Raw genomic sequence first — 19,345 nt, 5'->3', positions numbered from 1 at the left:
AGAGACAAACAGGCTGCCCACCACCTAGCTGTCAGCCACTGCAGTGGTGCACCCTGAGGGGATTCAGGAAGGAGTTAAAAAAAAAAAAAAACAGGACACTGGACCTAGATAGTTAAGGTGCATATCCAAAGAGTAACTGCAATAAGCCCAGACTCTTGCATCTTCCCATATATGGCTAAATTCATTAACTTGAGATGTCTGGTTTTTCTTTAATTAGCAGTGATCACTCGACTTCCAACCTGGTTTTTGTTGTAAAAACTCCTCCTGGCTCCTCCCATAGCCCTTTGGAGCAGTCCCTCAGAGCTCCTTGGCTGCCTTCAGGGCTTAAGGCCTCAGAAAGACTTCTGAACAAAACCTTAACTCCCAACTTTGAGGTTGTAAGGTGGTTTTTGTTGTTGTATTTTTTTCAATCAACACCTCTCTTACATCTTATTATAACATGTAACTGCCAACGAAGTCAGGAATAGTATCTTGATAATTACCGTTTCCAATCACTGTAGTGTCTGCCAGTGATCCTCACACAGGTAGAAGCTCAATGTCGTTAAAAGGAAACAGGACGTCGGCCACTAAGTCTAAAGAGGAGACAAGAAATGCATATATAAGAAACGAAGGCCAAATTTCCCATTGGCCTTTCCGTTGTTACAGGGAAATTATAAATAAAGTGCATTGGTGTTTAGGAGAAAAGAACAAAGAATAGAAAGTACAATTTAAGGGGAGATAGTTCAGCCAGCTTCCTGATTTTCATACACACTCACACAGACATAATCAGTCTGGAAAAGCTGAAAAGGCTGAAACTAAGCTGCTGAGACAACTTTCTTCAACCATTTTTCCTGTATTGCAGGTGGATTCTTTACTTTCTGAGCCACCAGGGAGGCCCTTTAACGAGTTACCAGCATTTATAGATTAGAACATTTAAAATTTCACATAACTCAGGATTTGGGGATTTTCTTGAGAAATGGGAAGATACTGGAAACTGGGTGCTCATTCTCCAAGGTAAATTGGTTACATGCATCAATGGTTCCTTTCATACCAAGTTCGTGCTCCCTTACTCATCGTAGTACCTCCCACCATTTTCTTAAGCCCACCCTGTGTAATGGTGTTTATTTGAGTGTACTTATCAGTTCAGTTCAGTCGCTCAGTCATGGCCGACTCTTTGCGACCCCATGAACTGCAGCACGCCAGGCCTCCCTGTCCATCACCAACTCCCGGAGTCCACCCAAACCCATGTCCATTGAGTCGGTGATGCCAACCATCTCATTCTCCGTCGTTCCCTTCTCCTCCTGCCCTCAGTGTTTCCCAGCATCAGGGTCTTTTCAAATGAGTCAGCTCTTCGCATCAGGTGACCAAAGTATTGGAGTTTCATGAGTATATGTATGACCACCTCCTAAGACATGCCGCTCACTGCTCTGTTACACACCAGGTATTTTCAAGGACTGTGTCTTTGCCTTTCTTCAAAACACTGCCTCCTCTAAGCCACTGCTTCATTTCCTTTCATTAGCTCTCTCTGACCACCTGCTGAACCAGGTCACCGCAGCATTCTGATCACACTTCTGTAAAAGTTCTAATCACATCGTATGCACAAGTTTCTCTCCTTTGCTAGGATGGGAGTGCCTGGAAGCCAGAGGCCCGGGGCTCATTGATGTTCACGCCTCCAGCCCCAAATCCGTGACCTGGAACCTAAACAGAGTTTAGGTACGTGTGTCTGGAAGCCAATTTCCCCACTTTAGGCAAACCGAAACTAAACTATCTACTCGGCCTTAAATGTGGGACTGAGACAGAAACACGGACGAGCAGACGAGTCAAAAAACGCACACTCGGGGCGAAAGGAAAGAGCACCTCAGTACCGCAGCTAGCAGACGTTACCAGAGGAAGTCCCACCGCTACAAGTAGGTCTGGGCACTCCAGCTCCAACTCTCGCGAGGTTGGGCCTGAAAGCCAGCCCATCCGCCCCAGAAACTTGCAGCGCGGTTTCCTCAGGATTCTCGCGACAACAGGGCACGCCAGAATGGGCACTTCCGCCGCTGCGCCCAGGAAGCGGAAGTGAGGAATCCTGTCTATCAGAGTCAGTGTGTTACTCCGCGGTCCTGAAATCTAGGAAAGTCGTTTTCGCTTCGCTTTCCCTGGCTGTCAAGGGCTTCCCCCCTGGAGGGTGGGAGTGCAGAGAGTGAACCGTCGCGAAATGAGCACGATGTTCGCAGACACGCTGCTCATCGTTTTTATCTCCGTGTGCACGGCTCTCCTTGCCGAAGGTGAGAGCAGTTGGTTTTTTGACCTGTGATCAGACCTCGAGGGAAGGGAAGGATGTTAGGCCCCGGGTCCCTCGAGCCCCGAAGGGAGAGGTCAGGAGCCGTGCTTCCTTTGGTGGCAGTGGGGATAGGTCTCATGTACTCCAGGATCTTGCCTTCAGGAGTGGGAGGGAATCCAGTGTGGAATCCATTGCCAGGTTTCTGCGGTCCAGGGTAGATTTCATTTGCGTGTTTGTGGCGACAACTTCGAATCGTGGCATGGTTGTTTTGGTTGAACATCAGTTGTTAAGCACTAGTGAATATAAGGCAAAAAGTCGAAATCCATTCTTATCTAACAGTAACCACTAATAAGGGTTTTGTTACGGTTCCAAACATTTCTCTATTAGCATTCTGCATTTAATGTTTCAGGTATAACTTGGGTCCTGGTTTACAGGACAGACAAGTACAAGAGACTGAAGGCAGAAGTGGAAAAACAGAGTAAAAAATGTAAGTATGCCGACATCCTTTAGAGACAAGTCAGGTTTACTGAAGTGCATGTTCATAGTACGTATTTTAGGAGCACCAACTGTTATAAAATTTTATAGGAGTAGGTGAATCCGACTTGAAGTCTATTTAGAAATATAAGACTTTTGTGCAAAATATGTACTACAAACAGCAGAACAACTCATGGGAGCCGTAGTTGTTATGTGTTGTGACAGTTCTGGAGAAGATATCCCGTTCATTTGTGAGGGGCATTGAAGCCTTTGTGATGCAGCTAGCTTTGGAGTCCTTCCAGGGTAGTTAGAATTTGGACAGATAGCATATGTGCAAAAAATGTGGAAATTTTAACTAGTAAGATGTGTTTGGAGAACATCAGGTCATTATGATTGGTGTCAAAGTTAAATGGTGTCTTTTAAATAGGGATAAGCCCAATTTTCTGTTGGGTCTGATGGTTGAAGGAATATTTGAGAAAAGGGTTTAGAGCAAGTCGAGTTGTTTTTGAAATAAAACAGGAATTCCACAGGATACCCCTGAGGGAGCTGCTAGAGATATAATATGGATGGTTCCTTATAGGCTTGGTCTGGTTTTCAGTCGTTTGTCTTATAAAGATTAACTTTCACATCTTAACTTTCTGTATTCCTAAACTTTTCTGTATGTATTCATAGGAGTTTGAAGTCTTCTTTCTTACAACATGCCATTTCTAATATCCACATAGCAACCATTTGTGTAAATATTGCTGTATAAATATTTTTCTCCCTTTGTAAAAAAGGAGATTGAGACTCAGGTTAAATGACATGTTAATATCTCAGAGCAAACAAAGAATTAGAAACCAAATCCAAACCATCACCGACACAATGGACATGGGTTTGGGTGGACTCCAGGAGTTGGTGATGGACAAGGAGGCCTGGCGTGCTGCGGTTCATGGGGTCGCAAAGAGTCAGACATGACTGAGTGATTAAACTGAACTGATGTCGGTTCTGTTTCTAGTTTTTTAAGGAGTCTCCACACACTGTTCTCCGTAGTGGCTGTGCTAGTTTGCATTCCCACCAACAGTGTTAGGGGGGGTTCCCTTTTCTCTGCACCCTCTCCAGCATTTATCGTTTGTAGACTTTTTGATAGCAGCCATTCTGACCAGTGTGTATACTCTTTTAATAAACTCATTTATGTGTTCTACTTGCCATGGACCTCCAAATGTATGTCCTTAGTCATTTATCCTTAATGCAAGATTCAGATATCCAGTTATCAACTTGTTAATTCTACTGGAATGTCTAATAATCATCTTACACCCGACCTGTCCAAATTGAACTCTTGTTCCTCACTTCTAAGCCTATTATGTATATAACCTTCACAATCTTGTTCAGTGGTAATACTGTCCTTCCAGTTGTTCAGGACATAATCCTCCTGTTGTTATCTGTAACTTTTCTCTTACAGCCACATCCAGTACTGTTGGCCTGCCTTCAGATATATCCACAGCCTGACCACTTTACATCATTTCCACTGCTAACTACCAGAGTCTAAGCTGCCATCATCCTTTGCATGAATTATTATGATAGCCTCAAACAAATGTTCCTGTTTCCCTGTAGTCTATTCCCAAGATAGCAACCAGAATAATCCTTCTTTGTAGTATATCAGGTCATGTCCCTCCTCTACTCATAAGTCTATGATGGTGTCCCATTTGACTCAGAGGGAAAAAACCACAGAGTTTTTACAGAGGTCCCAATTACAGCTCTGAGTTTCTTTCCCTCTCACTAACTTGTTGCTGTTCCTTACTACACATCAGCCTCACTCCTATGTCAAGACCTTTCTAATGGCTGTGCCCTCTACCTAGGATGTTCTTCCCTATCAAATCTTACCTAACCCTCATGTGTACTTAGTCGCTGAGTCATGTCCAACTCTTTGCAACCCCATGGACTGTAGGCTGCCAGGCTTCTCTGTCCATGGGGATTCTCCAGGCAAGAATACTAGAGTGGGTTGCCATGCCCTCCTCCAGGGGATCCTCCCAACCCAGGGATCGAACCCACGTCTCCCGTACTGCAGGTGGATTCTTTACCAGCTAAGCCACCAGGGAAACCCAAGAATACTGGAGTGGGTAGTCTATCCCCTCTCCAGGGGATCGTCCTGACCCAGGAATTGAACTGGAGTCTTCTGCATTGCATGCAGATTCTTTACCAGCTGAGGTTCCAGGGAAGCCCATATCTTCATATCTTCTTTAAATCTTTGTTTAGAGCTCACCTCAGTGAGTCTTAACTTGGCCACCCTATTTAAAACTGCCGTCAGCTTACCTCCTGTACCGCTGCTACTCATCTCCTTTATCCTGCTCTGTTTTGTTTTGAGTCATCTGCTAGAATGACACTTCATTGGAGCAGGATGCTTGTATTTATTTTTTTTTAATCATTTTTGTGTACTGATTTATCCTGTACACCTAGAACAGTGGTTGGCACATGCTCAATGTCTAATAAATATTTGTTGATTCAGATACTTTCTTCTGTCACCCTGTATGTGCAGTCCTTGTCAAGCCCTGATACTTTATTGTCCTCCTGAATTGTTTTCAGTCTTTCCACATCTCTTCATTTCCACCACCGTCACCCAGTTTAAACTTCCATCAAGTTTAATTTAGTCTACTGTGACAGCCTCCTCATTGGTCTACCTGCTGCTGCTCAAATCTCCTCCATATGGAAACACCTGGAGTAATTTTTCAAAACACAAATCTGATTATGTTACTTTTCCTTCTTAAAACACTCAATTTTTTCCCATTGCTTTGAGGACAAAGGTGTGGCCTACAAAGTCCAGCATGGTCATGCCTCCCTGTCTCCTCTCTGACCACATTTGTATCATGTTTTTCCCTACTGTTTCTCTAGCCATTGTCTGAACCAATTTTGCCTTTTTCCTACTATGCAGTTGGGCTTTTGCACTACTTTTTCCTCTGGGATAATTTTCCTTTCTCATTTTGTATAGTGAACTCCTACTCATTCTTCAGATCTCAAAGCCTAATTTAGTCTCCCCTCTCAAGATCCCTAATTTATACAGCTACTTCTCCTTAGAGATCTTGTCATAATTATAATTTAATCTGTGTATGATCATTATTGTTTGAATAATATCCTCTCCCCAACTAAAGTATAATTTCTATGAGAGCAAAGGCCATTATATCTCTAGTACACACAGTGCCTGACATAGATTTGATACTGATAGCTCATGTTGAACAATGTTGGATTTGTGATCTCTGAAGACGATTTAGCTTTGGGACCAGGGACCAGGCTTGATCACTCAAGAGCTTTTGTGTAGGAGTTTTATTAAAGTATAAAAGGGACAGAGAAAGCTTCTAACATAGACATCAGAAGGGGGATGGAGAGTGCCCCCACTCACTACTAGTCTTATCAAGGCCTTATATACTTTTACCAGACCCACTCCTGCAACATCTTAAATTAACAAGATTAAAGCTGACAATAGAAAGGTCTTACCAGACCCACTCCCACAATATACATCTTAAGATAACAAGGTTAGTCAGAAGGTTCTTGTTAAGGAGAAACACGTCCTCGTTGTTATACTGACTAAGACAAAGCAGTGTAGAAAAAAATGTTTGTCCTTTTCTCCTCCTTGAAAACCCTGGACCTCTTCCTCCTCCAGGGCCCCAGACTCCTTATCAACCTACCTAAGGATTAGCTCTCTCAATGCTTGATAAAAGTGTGTTGAATATATTAAAGAATAAACTATTTCTGTAACATAACACCACATATATTCTTTGTGAGAAATTGTTCTGCTCTGATCATAAACTAGTTAGCCAGCATGTAGTAGCATCCATAGACAAATGTCTGCACGTCATATGTATCATGGAGTAGTCTTATGAAATATAAAACACATTTAACTTTGAATTTGTTTAGATCAATATTCTCATACCTTAAATACTTATATGAATATGAATTTACTCTATAGATTTTGGGCTTCCTTAGTGTCCACAATTAATTACCTTGTTTATAGTAGTTATCTGTATTATAGACCTTGTCCCCTTCACCTGACACCTAAATTCAAAGTAGTATAGTTGCCAGGCAAAGCTTCCATAGTTGTATTTTTTAATGTGGTTGACTAATGTTCTTTCTTTGAAGATAAGTATAAGGTAGGTTGACAGTGACTCGAAAATCTCTTGGTATTTTTTTATGGTCTTATGTTCTCTACTTTATAAAAATTTAGTGAGATGCACAGACATAGAAAACAAATTTATAGTTACGAAAGGGGAAGGGTAGGGGAGGAGTAAATGAAGAGTTTGGGATTAGAAGTATATATAAAATAGATAAACAACAAGGTCCTAGTGTATAGCACAAGAAACTGTTCAATATCTTGTAGTAAACTGTAATGGAAAAGAATCTGAAAAAGAACTGAATCACTTTGCTATATACCAGAAATTCACACAGCATTGTAAATCAACTATATTTCAATTTAAAAAAAAAAAAAAAAAAAACACAAAAACTCAGTGAGCATGTATTGTTTTCATTTATGTGATCAGTTGAAACTTATGATTGCTTGCTCTGTATAGAGTTTACCATGAAGAGTGCAGTATACAATGAAGGGGCGTAGATACCTAGATACTCGTAACAGGAAGAAATAAGATAAATTCCCTCTTTGAGCAAATGTCTTAATTGCAAACATAAGCCATTCTGACATTCTGTGTTCAAAATTTGGTATGGATCAAGGCAAGAAAAGTTTGTAGAGCCCAGGTATAGAACTTGTACGTAACTATGATTGGCATGTTCTAGGATCTGGTAGAAAAGGTGGACAACATGCATGAACAGATGGGGATTTTCAGGAGATGGAAACTATAAGAAAAAAATCACATGGAAATGGCAGAAATAAAAACATATTCCAGTAGTCATGTATGGATGTGAGAGTTGGACCATAAAAAAAGCTGAGCATCGAAATACTGATGGTTTTGAAATGTGATTGTTGGAAAAGACTCTTGAGAGTCCCTTGGACTGCAAGGAGATCAAACTAGTCAGTCCTCAAGGAAATCAATCCTGAATATTCATTGGAAGGACTGATGCTGAAGCTGAAACTCCAATACTTTGGCCACCTGATTCAAAGGACTGACTCATTGGAAAAGACCCTGATGCTGGGAAAGATTGAAGGCAGGTGGAGAAGGGGACAACAGGGGATGAGATGGTTGGATGGCATCAGCAACTCGATGGACATGAGTTTGAGCAAGCTCCAGGAGCTGATGGAGGGAGGCTGGCGTGCTGCAGTCTATTTGAACTGAACATAAAGGATCCTTTGAGAAAATTACCAGATATACAAGATCTTAAAATTTTTTATCTCTGCAAACTACTGGAAAATACACTACATCAAAACAAATGAACAAACCAAAAGAAGAAGAAGATATGAACTCCAGGAAATAGAAGCACCAACACAGGATTCAGTAAAGGGAATCCCCTGGACAATGGTGAAGGCAAATTTAGATCTGACATGCTTAAGAATGTCAGCTTTGCACCATACTGAGCTTGGTAGAAGATGCTAGGAGAAACTTCTTTAGAAAAACTTATAATTCTTAATGATCTGATTTTATACTGGAAAGATGCAGACAGCTAGCCAAGAATTGGGGGCTGAATTAGTGATAAGTATGGAAACAACCAAGGAGAAGGCAATGGCACCCCACTCCAGTACTTTTGCCTGGAACATCCCATGGACAGAGGAGCCTGGTAGGCTGCAGTCCATGGGCTCGCTAAGAGTCAGGCACGACTGAGCGACTTCACTTTCACTTTTCATTTTCATGCATTGGAGAAGGAAATGGCAACCCACACCAGTGTTCTTGCCTGGAGAATCTCAGGGATCGTGGAACCTGGTGGGCTGCCGTCTATGGGGTCACACAGAGTCGGACATGACTGAAGTGACTTAGCACCATGGAGACAACTGAACAAATTTTTAAATGACATAAATCTGGGGAAAACTTGCAGGAAGGAAAGAATCATCATAGTTTACTGTGTAAATCGCCTGTGAACAGTATTTTCACAGTCATAATTTTGTAAATGTTAAACTCACATTTAACCAAAATTACAACTATGACAATGGGTTTTATGATATTTCAAGACACAGAGGTTCAAACACACACACACAACTTTATGGGAGTTCCCACTGCTATGGCCCAGGTTCAGCCCCTGGTTGGGGAACTAACCTGCTGCATGGCTCTGCCAAAAAAACAGAAGCTATAGGAGTAAATACCAAAACAGTCAGCTGAAAGTGGTAAAAGTGGTTTTTCTTTGAAATGAAGGAAATGGGAAGGTGCAGGGCAATCAGAAGAACTTTGCTTATCTTTAAAACTGCAGGATGACTGACTCCTTAAAAGAGTGTTTTACTGTGATATTTTAAAAATGTTTTTCAGTGACAACTCTCGTTGGATGATCACCAACTTGTGGACTGTTAAAATGCTTACTATGTGATATTTCAAACTTAAATAAAAATCTAATCTATTCACAGCTTTGTTGTTGGTGGTGGTGATTTAGTCTCTAATTCGTGTCCGACTCATTGCGACCCCATTGACTGTGGCCTGCCAGGTTCCTCTGTCCGTGAGATTTTCCCAGCCAATGTGGCCTGCCAGGCTCCTCTGTCCAGGGGATTTTCCCAGCCAAGAATACTGGTTGGGTTGCTGATCTCTTCTCCAGGGGATCTTCCTGACCCAGGGGTGTAATTCATGTCTCCTGTATTGGCAGCACAGACTCAAAATGTAAAATAATAAAATAATTAAAATCTCAAAAAAAAAAGTTTGTTGCACTTTTGAGGAATATACAATATAAATAGATTTGAATCACAAATTCAAATCTCATCTTGTGCAGATCTGATCTTAGGCATTATTTGGAGAATACTGATATTATCTAGAAACCTGTGCTACTGTGGTGGACATCCTTGTTGAAAGATACTTTCTTAAAGGTACCAAGTAGTTTGATTCAGGTGATCTCTAGATGAGTGTGCTCTAAATGTCAGTCTTTTTTCATTGTTTTACTTTTATAATATATACTAATGAAAGAACACTTCAATAAATGAGAAAGATTAAAATACTATATATAATTGGATTCTTGTAACAAAATTATTTGAGAACATTTATTAAGTACAGATTATTGTAAAGTATGAAGTATTTCTTTGGTTTAGAGTGAAACATGATAGAGCTTTTAGAATAATTTATAAACTGACAACTCGAATTCAGAATGCAGTAATACCAGATCATAGGCAAAAATATGTTTCACAGTAGACATCTTTTTTTTTTTTTTTGGTCAACTCTGATATCTCCATTTCTTAGAGTTTCTTTGTAACTTTGAGAAGTAAAAAAAAACGTTGTATTATCCTGAAAAAGATTTATCTAGTCTTAATCCATTGTGCTAGAAGATCAAGTAATGTTCATAGTATCATCTTATGTTTCTATTTCCTAGCCTTCTGATTTTTTTTCCCCCAGTTTTTATGCTGCTGCTGCTAAGTCACTTCAGTCGTGTCTGACTATGTGTGAACCCATAGATGGCAGCCCACCAGGCTCCCCCGTCCCTGGGATTCTCCAGGCAAGAACACTGGAGTGGGTTGCCATTTCCTTCTCTAATGCATGAAAGTGAAAAGTGAAAGTGAAGTCGCTCAGTCGTGCCTGACTCTTAGCGAGCCCATGGACTGCAGCCTACCAGGCTCCTCTGTCCATGGGATGTTCCAGGCAAAAGTACTGGAGTGGGGTGCCATTGCCTTCTCCACGGTTTTTATGCAGCCATGGTTAAATGCCAAGTAGTTGTGTTATAGTCCTTCTGGGGTGGGGAGAAATATTTTTTGTTTCTGTAACATCTTGTAGAAAATGACTCTTCCCTTTTATGATCTCATACTAGTAGTTCATTCTAAATCTCTGTCTTTCTCTCCCTATATATGTCATCTTTTATCTTTTTATCTACCTGGAATAGTGCCTATCACTTAGACACCCAATGTGTATATTTACACACATGTACTCAGATTTTATTTTAGTCAGAATTTTACCATTTTATTTGTAATTGTGGAGTTAAATTGAATTTTACATCTCTGATAAAGGAATAACACCAATTTTGCTTTTAAAATTCAAGCAGCATACTTAATATAGTAAGGGAAAGATTCCTACCTGCAATTCTCTTTAATGCAACTTTTAGAAATAATACATATACTATACCATGTGCTAGTAAAGGAAGTATACTAAGATAATATAAGAAGCAAATAATGTAAATAAAGGTTTTACTGTATATATTGCTAGTCCATTCATAGGTGGTTCTTCTCTAGGGAATCTTCCTGACCCAGGGATGGAACCTGGGTCTCCTGCATTGCAGGCAAATTCATTACCATCTGAGCCACTAGGAAAGCTTCATAGGTGATTAAAGATAGTAAACATAAAATATAAATATGTTACATTATTCTTCTTCCAAAACTCACTCTTACTCTATCGTTATATTAATTGAAAAGTCTCAGGAAATGTTCATCTTAGCTGTTTTGACTCTCCTGATCTTCCTACCCTGTGCATTCTATACTGTAATTGTTATTTGATTATGTGCCCTCACTAGATTACTTTTTAGATGGCAAGGATCATGTTTATCTTTTTATCTACCTAGAATGGTGCCTATTACTTTGGCACACAACTGAATGAGTGAATGCCCATTTTCTATAGTGAATTTGAGACTGGAACTACAATTAATCACCTGAGGAAGCAGAATTTTAAATTGTGCTTGAAAGTGAAAGTGAAGTAGCTCAGTCATGTCCTACTCTTGGTGACCCTGTGGACTGTAGCCTACCAGGCTTCTCCATCCATGGGATTCTCCAGGCAAGACTACTGGAGTGGGTTGCCATTTCCTTCTCCAGGGGATCTTCCCGACCCAAGGATCAAACCGGGGTCTGCTGCATTGCAGGCAGACGCTTTAACCTCTGAGCCACCAGGGAAGCAGAATTTTAAATTGTGCTGAGATTCTGCCTAAGGCAATCTCAGCTAATGGCCTAAAAATCATCTCAGTTTTGATTATAACTTTGTCTTTATGAAGTCTTTTTTGGGTATTTGATTAATGATGCTTACAATGTTACTGTTACACTCTTGGAATATTGCGTCTACCTTTTACTGTCAGCAGGTGTGGGAGCACACCAGTTAACTTAATCATGACCACCGTCAAAGCCAATGTGTAACTTTCTTGTAAGCTTCTTTCAGTGGTTCAGCTGTGATAAAATATAGTCTTTGTTTCTTGAGTGTAATGCATAATTAATTTTTTATGATGTCACTATGTTTACAGTGGAAAAGAAGAAGGAAACAATAACAGAGTCAGCTGGTCGACAACAAAAAAAGAAAATCGGTAAGATAAGTTATTGGTATATACAATATTTTAAGGTTTTCTTGGAAAAATAAATTCTTAGATAATGAAAATATAAGAAAATTTTTTTGTTTTTTCAAAAAATGTTTGGCTGTGCTGGTTCTTTGTTGCTGCACAGGCTTCTTTCTAGTTGCAGCAATCAGGGGCCCGGGGCTCCTCTCTAGTTGCAGTGTGTGGGCCTTGCATTGTGCTGGTTTCTGTTGTTGTGAAGCACAGGCTCTAGGGCTTGTGGGCTTTTTTTTTTTTTTTAATAAAGTTTTCAGTAGTGATAACTCATGTTTGTATAGATTTACAGTCTACTAGGGCACTTGCATACGTTATCTGGCATGCATGTGTGCTAAGTCACTTCAGTCATGTCCAACTCTGTGCGACCCTGTGGACTGCAGCCTGCCAGCCTCCTCTGTCCAAGGGATTCTCCAAGCAAGAATCCTGGAGTGGGTTGCCATGCCCTCCTTCAGGGAATCTTCCTGACCCAGGAATTGAATCTGTGTCTCATGACTAACCTGCTTTGGCAGTCAGGTTCTTTACTGCTAGTGCCACCTGGGAAGCCTTGTACATTATCTTACATGATTTTTCTACCATATTGTAGGACAAGTTCAAGCACTTCCTTTATTTTTGCTCTTAGCTTTGAAATTTCAATTTAGTAGAATGATGTTGACAGTCATGGGTTTTGAACTTGGCTGAAGGGTCTTAGCATAGTTTGTAAAATTGTTTTGTTTTTCTTAACTGATATGATTATTTCCAGTTTAATCTGAGTTACGTGTGTTTATTGTTGCCATGACTTCCTTACTGAGAATTGACTGGTGATGGAAACCCACCAACATGTAGGAAATTTTCTGCTGAATAGTTTTACCTACTCTGCAAAATAATTGTTTTTGGTTTTTCAGTGTAATTTGAATTTAATTACAGAATGTAATTCTGTTCCAAAAAGACAATTTATAAATGGCTATATATAATTTATATTTATACTTTATGATGCTTCCTGATTCTAAAATCAGGAAAAAATTGTTGTGAAATTGTGTATTTGGATCAAAAACTATGTCTCTATACCTGGATCATTGCTGTTAAATCCTGGAAGGTTACTCTACCAGGCTTGACTATACCAGTGTCCTTTACTAGTTATTGTTGTTGTTTAATCACTAAGTTGACGCTGATTCTGCAACCATAGACTGTAGCCTGCTAGGCGTTTCTGTCCATGGGATTTCCCAGGCAAGAATACCGGAGTGGGTTGCCGTTTCCTTCTCCGGGATCTTCCCCACCCAGAGATCGAACCTGCATCTCCTGCACTGGGAGACGGATTCTTTACCACTGAGCCACCAGGGAAGCCCAGTTTCCTGTTCTGGTTAAAGCTTCTCAACTTAGTGTAGGGATATTAGATGTGTTCTTAATGGCCTGATCATTCAGTTCCATGGCAAAGTGCTATTGTACATCTATTCTGTATGGGTATACCAGTGTACTACTCTGTATACCCAGTCACCCTGGTAGGCGTTGAGGCAACAAAGTAGAAAAGTAATTCTGTCTTTTAAGGGATCTAAACAGGGAAAACAAACCAATGCAGTGTAATACATATTTTTTAGAGATACATTCTGAATATCATAAAAGTAAAGAGAAAGGATATTCAAACCAATCTATGGGATCAGGTTTTCTTGGAGATAATGTTTTAAGTTGAATCTCAAAGCTTTAGTGTGTATTAACTAAGTAAAAATATAAATAAATACTGGTCAGTTGGACCATCTGCAAAACCCTGAAGTAAGCCTTTACATATTTTTTAACTCTTTTGAAAATGGTATGTTGTAGTGAACAGTGTTCCTTCATTTTTAGTGATGAGAAAATCGAGGTTAAGTAAGTTCCTCTTGGTCGATCAGTGGTATGGTGCAATTAAGTCAGTGGTAGAGAAGGGATTTGAACCTGTACATTCATAACTTTAGAATCCACATTTTTAAGTCTTGTATATTCTTGGCAGGATAGGCATATGCAAAAGCATAGAGCCGTCAAATAGCAAGGTATATACCTGGAACTATAAATAGTATACTATAACAAGTAAAAAAAGTATGTGTAACATACAAGCAGATGAGCCTAGGGAAATGAGTAGTGCCTAGTCCATAAAGGTCCTTATAAATTAAACTAAGGGAAGGAGGTTAACGTATGTAGAAAGGAATTTAAGCAGGTTTGAAATCACATTTTAAGGAAGACAAATCTGGCAGTATTTGGAGGATAAACCAGAGAGGGGATCATTCTGGAGGTAGGGAAGTTAGGAGATTTTTCAGGTGTCCTTGGCGTACAAATAGCATAGCCAGAACCTGAACAGTGGTGCTGGGACTGGAGTAGGTGGCACATACTCAAAGAATTCAGGCAGGCAGATGTGACACAACTTGATGACCTTTTAGATGTGAGGTATGTAGAGAAGAATGGGTCTGGGAAGAAGCCTGGATTTTTGATGGGAACAAGAAATATTGGAAGAGTAGCAGATTGGGATAAGGAACAAGAGAGGATGATTTCAGTTTTGAGCATGTTGGATTTGTTGTGCCTCTGTGACAATAGGGTGGAAATATTTGGTACACCATTGGATGTATGGTTTGGAGCTGGCAGAGAGGTAAAGGCTACAAATAGAGTTTCTTTGTTTATTATTTTTAAAAGTTTATTCAGTTTTTGTCTGTGCTGGGTCTTCGTTGCTATTCAAGGGCTTACTCTAGTTGCAGCGAACATGGGCTACTCCGCGTTGCAGCGCGCAGGCTTCTCATTGAGGTGACTTCTCTTACTGCAGGGCACAGGCTCTAGGCACACAGACGTCAGTGGTTGCAGTGCACAGGCCCAGTGATTGTGGCTCGAGGGACTCTAGAGTGCAGGCTCAGTAGTTGTGGTGCATGCTCTGTGACATATGGGGCCTTCCTGGACCAGGAATTGAACATCGAACACCTGTCCCCGACATTGGCTGGCAGATTCTTAACCACTAGATCACCAAGGTTGTTATCGTTCAGTCACTAAATTGTGTCTGACTCTTTGTGACCCTGTGGACTGCAGCATGCCATGCTTCTCTGTCCTTCAGTATCTCCTGGAGTTTGCTTGAACTCGTGTCCATTCAGTCAGTGATACCATCCAACCATCTCATCCTCTGGACCACCAGGAAAGCACCTACAAATAGAGTTTAACGTCATATGATTATAAATTGTAATTAGGTCCACAAACTAAGTGAGATCACACAGTGAGGCCATAGAAAGTAAGAAAAGCAAAGGGCTGAGGATGGAGAGAGTCCTGAAGCATAATCATTTAAGGAGTAGGAGAAGAAGTGGAGCTCAAAAAAATAATGCCAGAGCTTTTGGAAAAGAGTTGTGTCACAGAAGTTGAGGGGAGAATTTCAGGGGACAGGAATGGTTAGAGGGTAGGTGTTAAATATCTGAGAGGCAAAACAAAGATGTTAGTGGTTTAGCAAGAATAATTTCAGTGGCATGGGATTTCCCTGCTGGCCCAATGATTACGAATCTGCTTTCCAGTGTAGGAGGTGCGGGTCGGATCCCTGGTCTGATCAGGGAGCTAGGATCCTACGTGCCATGGGACAACTAAGTCAACGCACCACAACTAAGACCTAACCCAGCCAAATAAACATTTTTAAAAAGAGAATAGTTTCAGTGGCATTATAGGGGACAGAAGTCTTATTGTATAGATAGGGAAATAATGCATGTGAGAAAGTAAAGACATTGAATATAGGCAGTTTATAGCTTTGTTATAAAGGATAAGTAAGATATAAAAATGGAAGGCACATTACCCCCTGCCCTTACAGTGACAGCACAGAGTGTCTACACTCAAATTATTTCAAATTAATTTAACGTGGGAGGTAACCTTGAATTGTTTGCTCACCAAAATGTCATCAGAATGTAAAAGAAATAATATTTATGAAGTTACTTATCGAACTCTTATAAAAAGTTACAAGACATAATATTTAATAGCAGTTGCTTGAAGGGCAAACCTCCTATCCATTCTGTAGATTTATAAATTTTAGTCCTAAATTAAGCCAGGCTGTCATCACTACAAAGCTAGTGGAGGTGATGGAATTCCAATTAAGCTATTTCAAATCCTAAAAGATGATGCTGTGAAAGTGCTGCACTCAATATGCCAGCAGATTTGGAAAACTCAGCAGTGGCCACAGGGCTGGAAAAGGTCAGTTTTCATTCCAATCCCAAAGAAAGGCAATGCCAAAGAATGTTCAAACTACCACATAATTGCACTCATCTCACACTTTAATAAAGCAGTGCTCAAAATTCTCCAAGCCAGGCTTCAACAGTACGTGAACTGTGAACTTCCAGAGTTCAAGCTGGGTTTAGAAAAGGCCCAGGAACCAGGAATCAAATTGCCAACATCTACAGATCATTGAAAAAGCAATGGAATTCCAGAAAAACATCTACTTTGGCTTTATTGACTATGCCAAAGCCTTTGTGTGGACAACAAGAAACTGGGGAAAATTCTTCAAGAGATAGGAATACCAGACCACTTGACCTGCCTCCTGAAAAATCTGTATGCAGATTAGGAAGCAACAGTTAGAACTTGACATGGAACAACCGACTGGTTCCAATTGCAAAAGGAGTACGTCAAGGCTGTATATTGTCACCCTGATTATTTAACTTATATACAGAGTAAATCATGTGAAATGCCAGATTGGATGAATGGATGAAGCATAAGCTGGAATCAGGATTGCACAGAGAAATACCAATAACCTCAGATATACAGATGACACCACCCTTATGGCAGAAAGTGAAGAAGTACTAAAGAGCCTCTTGATAAAAGTGAAAGAGGAGAGTGAAGAAGTTGGCTTAAAACTCAGCATTCATAAAACTAAGATCATGGCATCCAGTCCCATCATTTCATGGCAGATAGATGGGGAAACAATGGAAATAGAGACTTTATTTTTTGGGCTCCAAAAACACTGCAGATGGTAACTGCAGCCATAAAATTAAAAGACGCTTGCTCCTTGGAAGAAAAGCTCTGGCCAACCTAGACAACATATTAAAAAGCAGAACCATTACTTTACCATCAAAGCTCCATCTATTCAAAGCAATGGTTTTTTCAATAGTCGTTTATAGATGTGAGAGTTGGACTATAAAGAAAGCTGAGCACCGAAGAATTGATGCTTTTGACCTCTGGTGTTGGGGAAAGCTCTTAAGAGTCCCTTGGACTGCAAGAAAGTCCAACCAGTCAATCCTAAAGGAAATCAGTTCTGAATATTCATTGGAGGGACTGATGCTGAAGCTGAAACTCCCAATACTTCGGCCATCTGATGTGAAGAACCCACTCATTGGAAAAGACCCTGATGCTGGGAAAGATTGAAGCCAGGAGGAGAAGGGGCAACAGAGCATGAGATGTTTGGATGGCATCACCAACGAGATGGACATGAGTTTGCGTAGGCTTTGGGAGTTGGTGATGGACAGGGAAGCCTGGTGTGCTGCAGTCCATCGGGTCGCAAAGAGTTGGACACAACTGAGTGACTGAACTGGCTGATCAGAAATCTTTAAACCTAAACTTGTATTATTTGGGCCTTTATAAAATTGCTTCAACTGTATTTTGCCTTGACATAGCACTTTAGGTATGTCATGAAAAACTCAGCCAGATACAACTGTATTTTAGTAGCACTATGGACTGTTTATTGAGAACATTATATTATTTACATTAGATGGTATTCTTTTGACAAGAGATTATAGAAACTCTAGTAGTTTAAAATATCAAGACAAGCAGTGATTCTCATAAATAATTGATTTATCTTACTGACACTGTTTGAACTGATGGTTTTTCTTCCTACTTTAAACCAGCTGCTAATAAGCGTAGAGTCAGATTTGCTGTTCATTTCCAGCAGCTTTATGAGACCATTAAATGCCTTTCTGTCACTGACCCTATCTATCAATGTAATTTTATTATGTAACTCGGGAAATCCCATGGACGGAGGAGCCTCGTAGGCTACAGTCCATGGGGTCGCTAAGAGTCGGACATGACTGAGTGACTTCACTTTCACTTTTCAGTTTCATGCATTGGAGAAGGAAATGGCAACCCACACCAGTGTTCTTGCCTAGAGAATCCCAGCGACAGGGGAGCCTGGTGGGCTGCCATCTATGGAGTCGCACAGAGTCGGACACAACTGAAGCGACTTAGCAGCAGTAGCAGCAACCCTTATTTTTACTTTTCTCAGATTCCCTACTTGGGCTTCTTTAAAAATTAAATGTTTAGGGACTTCCCTGGTAGTCCAGTGGGCTAAGATTCTGCACTAAAAATACAGGGGCCTTGGGCTCAATCACTGGTCAGGGAGCTGGATCCCACTTGGCACTTGCTGCAACTAAAAGATCCCTCAAACTGCGACCAAGACCCAGCACAGCCAAATAAATAAACATATATATACTGGGCGTCCCAGGTGGCAGTAGTGATAAAGAACCCACCTGCCAACACAGGAGACGTAAGAGACACAAGTTTGATCCCTGGGTCAGGAAGATCCCCTGGAGGAAGGAATGGCTACCCACTCCAGTATTCTTGTCTGGAGAATCCTACAGTCAGAGGAGTTGAACATGACTGAAGCGAGTTAGTATGCATTATACACACACACACACAGTGATGAGGGGACTATAAAGAGTGATATTGCTGCTTTGAAAGAAGGGAGTTTTTAATAAGAGGGGAAAGGTCAGCAAATTCAGTGTTTCAGAGAATCAAAATGTCATTGATATCACTTAGGTGACGCCCTTAGATTGTGGTGTTAGGTAGAGCCATTAATTTGAAACTGAGGTGTCTGAAGACTATATTTTTCATTCTTGATTTCAGGAGCAGATATTTTGGTTATTTTTTGTTTCCCTCTCATAGACGATAAACTACTTTTGATGTATTTTATTTAGCTCTTTGGCTATAGTAAGCTATCTCAAGTAATGAGGAACTTAAGGGTATATGTGATCAAGAATTCAGGAAAAGCTGAACTAACTGGTTACAAGAAGGCAAGAACTGTGTTAAAGCAATTCCTGCAGACAGAGCAAGCCCTGAGATAAGCCAGACGTTGTGCTCACTATAAATTTATAGTACCTTTCTCTCTTCTGGTATGCAGTGCTTCACAGGATTTAATTTTTGCCTGCACCTAACTTTGGCTTGTATCCTACAGTTCTTTCTATATAGTATTTCTCATACATGGTCTCTAGGCCACCCATATCAGTTTTGCTTGAGATGTTTGTTAAAATGAAGGGTTCTGAGTCTTTGTTGTTGTTCAGTTGCTCAATTGTGTCCAACTCTTTGCAACTCCATGGACTGCAGCACTCCAGGCTTCCCTGTCCTTCA

General features: G+C 40.5%; 1 protein-coding gene and 1 long non-coding RNA gene across 6 annotated transcripts in view; one reads left to right on the top strand and one right to left on the bottom strand.

Annotated features, from left to right (window-relative positions):
* LOC114117862 (uncharacterized) overlaps positions 1–1,916 on the bottom strand; it is a 37,647-nt gene extending 35,731 nt beyond the window's left edge. For all 5 annotated transcript variants that reach the window (XR_009597657.1, XR_003591452.3, XR_009597658.1 and 2 more), the window contains exons 1-2: positions 1,837–1,916; positions 483–572 (exon numbers count right to left, since the gene is read on the bottom strand). This is a non-coding gene — a long non-coding RNA (uncharacterized LOC114117862). The remainder of the gene's footprint in view (positions 1–482; positions 573–1,836) is intronic.
* A 120-nt stretch (positions 1,917–2,036) lies between these two features.
* TMCO1 (transmembrane and coiled-coil domains 1) overlaps positions 2,037–19,345 on the top strand; it is a 65,062-nt gene continuing 47,753 nt past the window's right edge. Inside the window, exons 1-3 of the mRNA XM_004002723.6 lie at positions 2,037–2,249; positions 2,655–2,732; positions 11,975–12,034. Of these exons, the coding sequence (XP_004002772.1) occupies positions 2,180–2,249; positions 2,655–2,732; positions 11,975–12,034 (208 nt within the window). The 5' untranslated portion in view covers positions 2,037–2,179. The remainder of the gene's footprint in view (positions 2,250–2,654; positions 2,733–11,974; positions 12,035–19,345) is intronic.

The sequence above is a fragment of the Ovis aries genome, chromosome 1 (assembly GCF_016772045.2).
Source record: "Ovis aries strain OAR_USU_Benz2616 breed Rambouillet chromosome 1, ARS-UI_Ramb_v3.0, whole genome shotgun sequence".
NCBI classification, from domain to species: Eukaryota; Metazoa; Chordata; class Mammalia; order Artiodactyla; family Bovidae; genus Ovis; species Ovis aries.
This window is presented reverse-complemented; position numbering and strand designations above follow the sequence as displayed.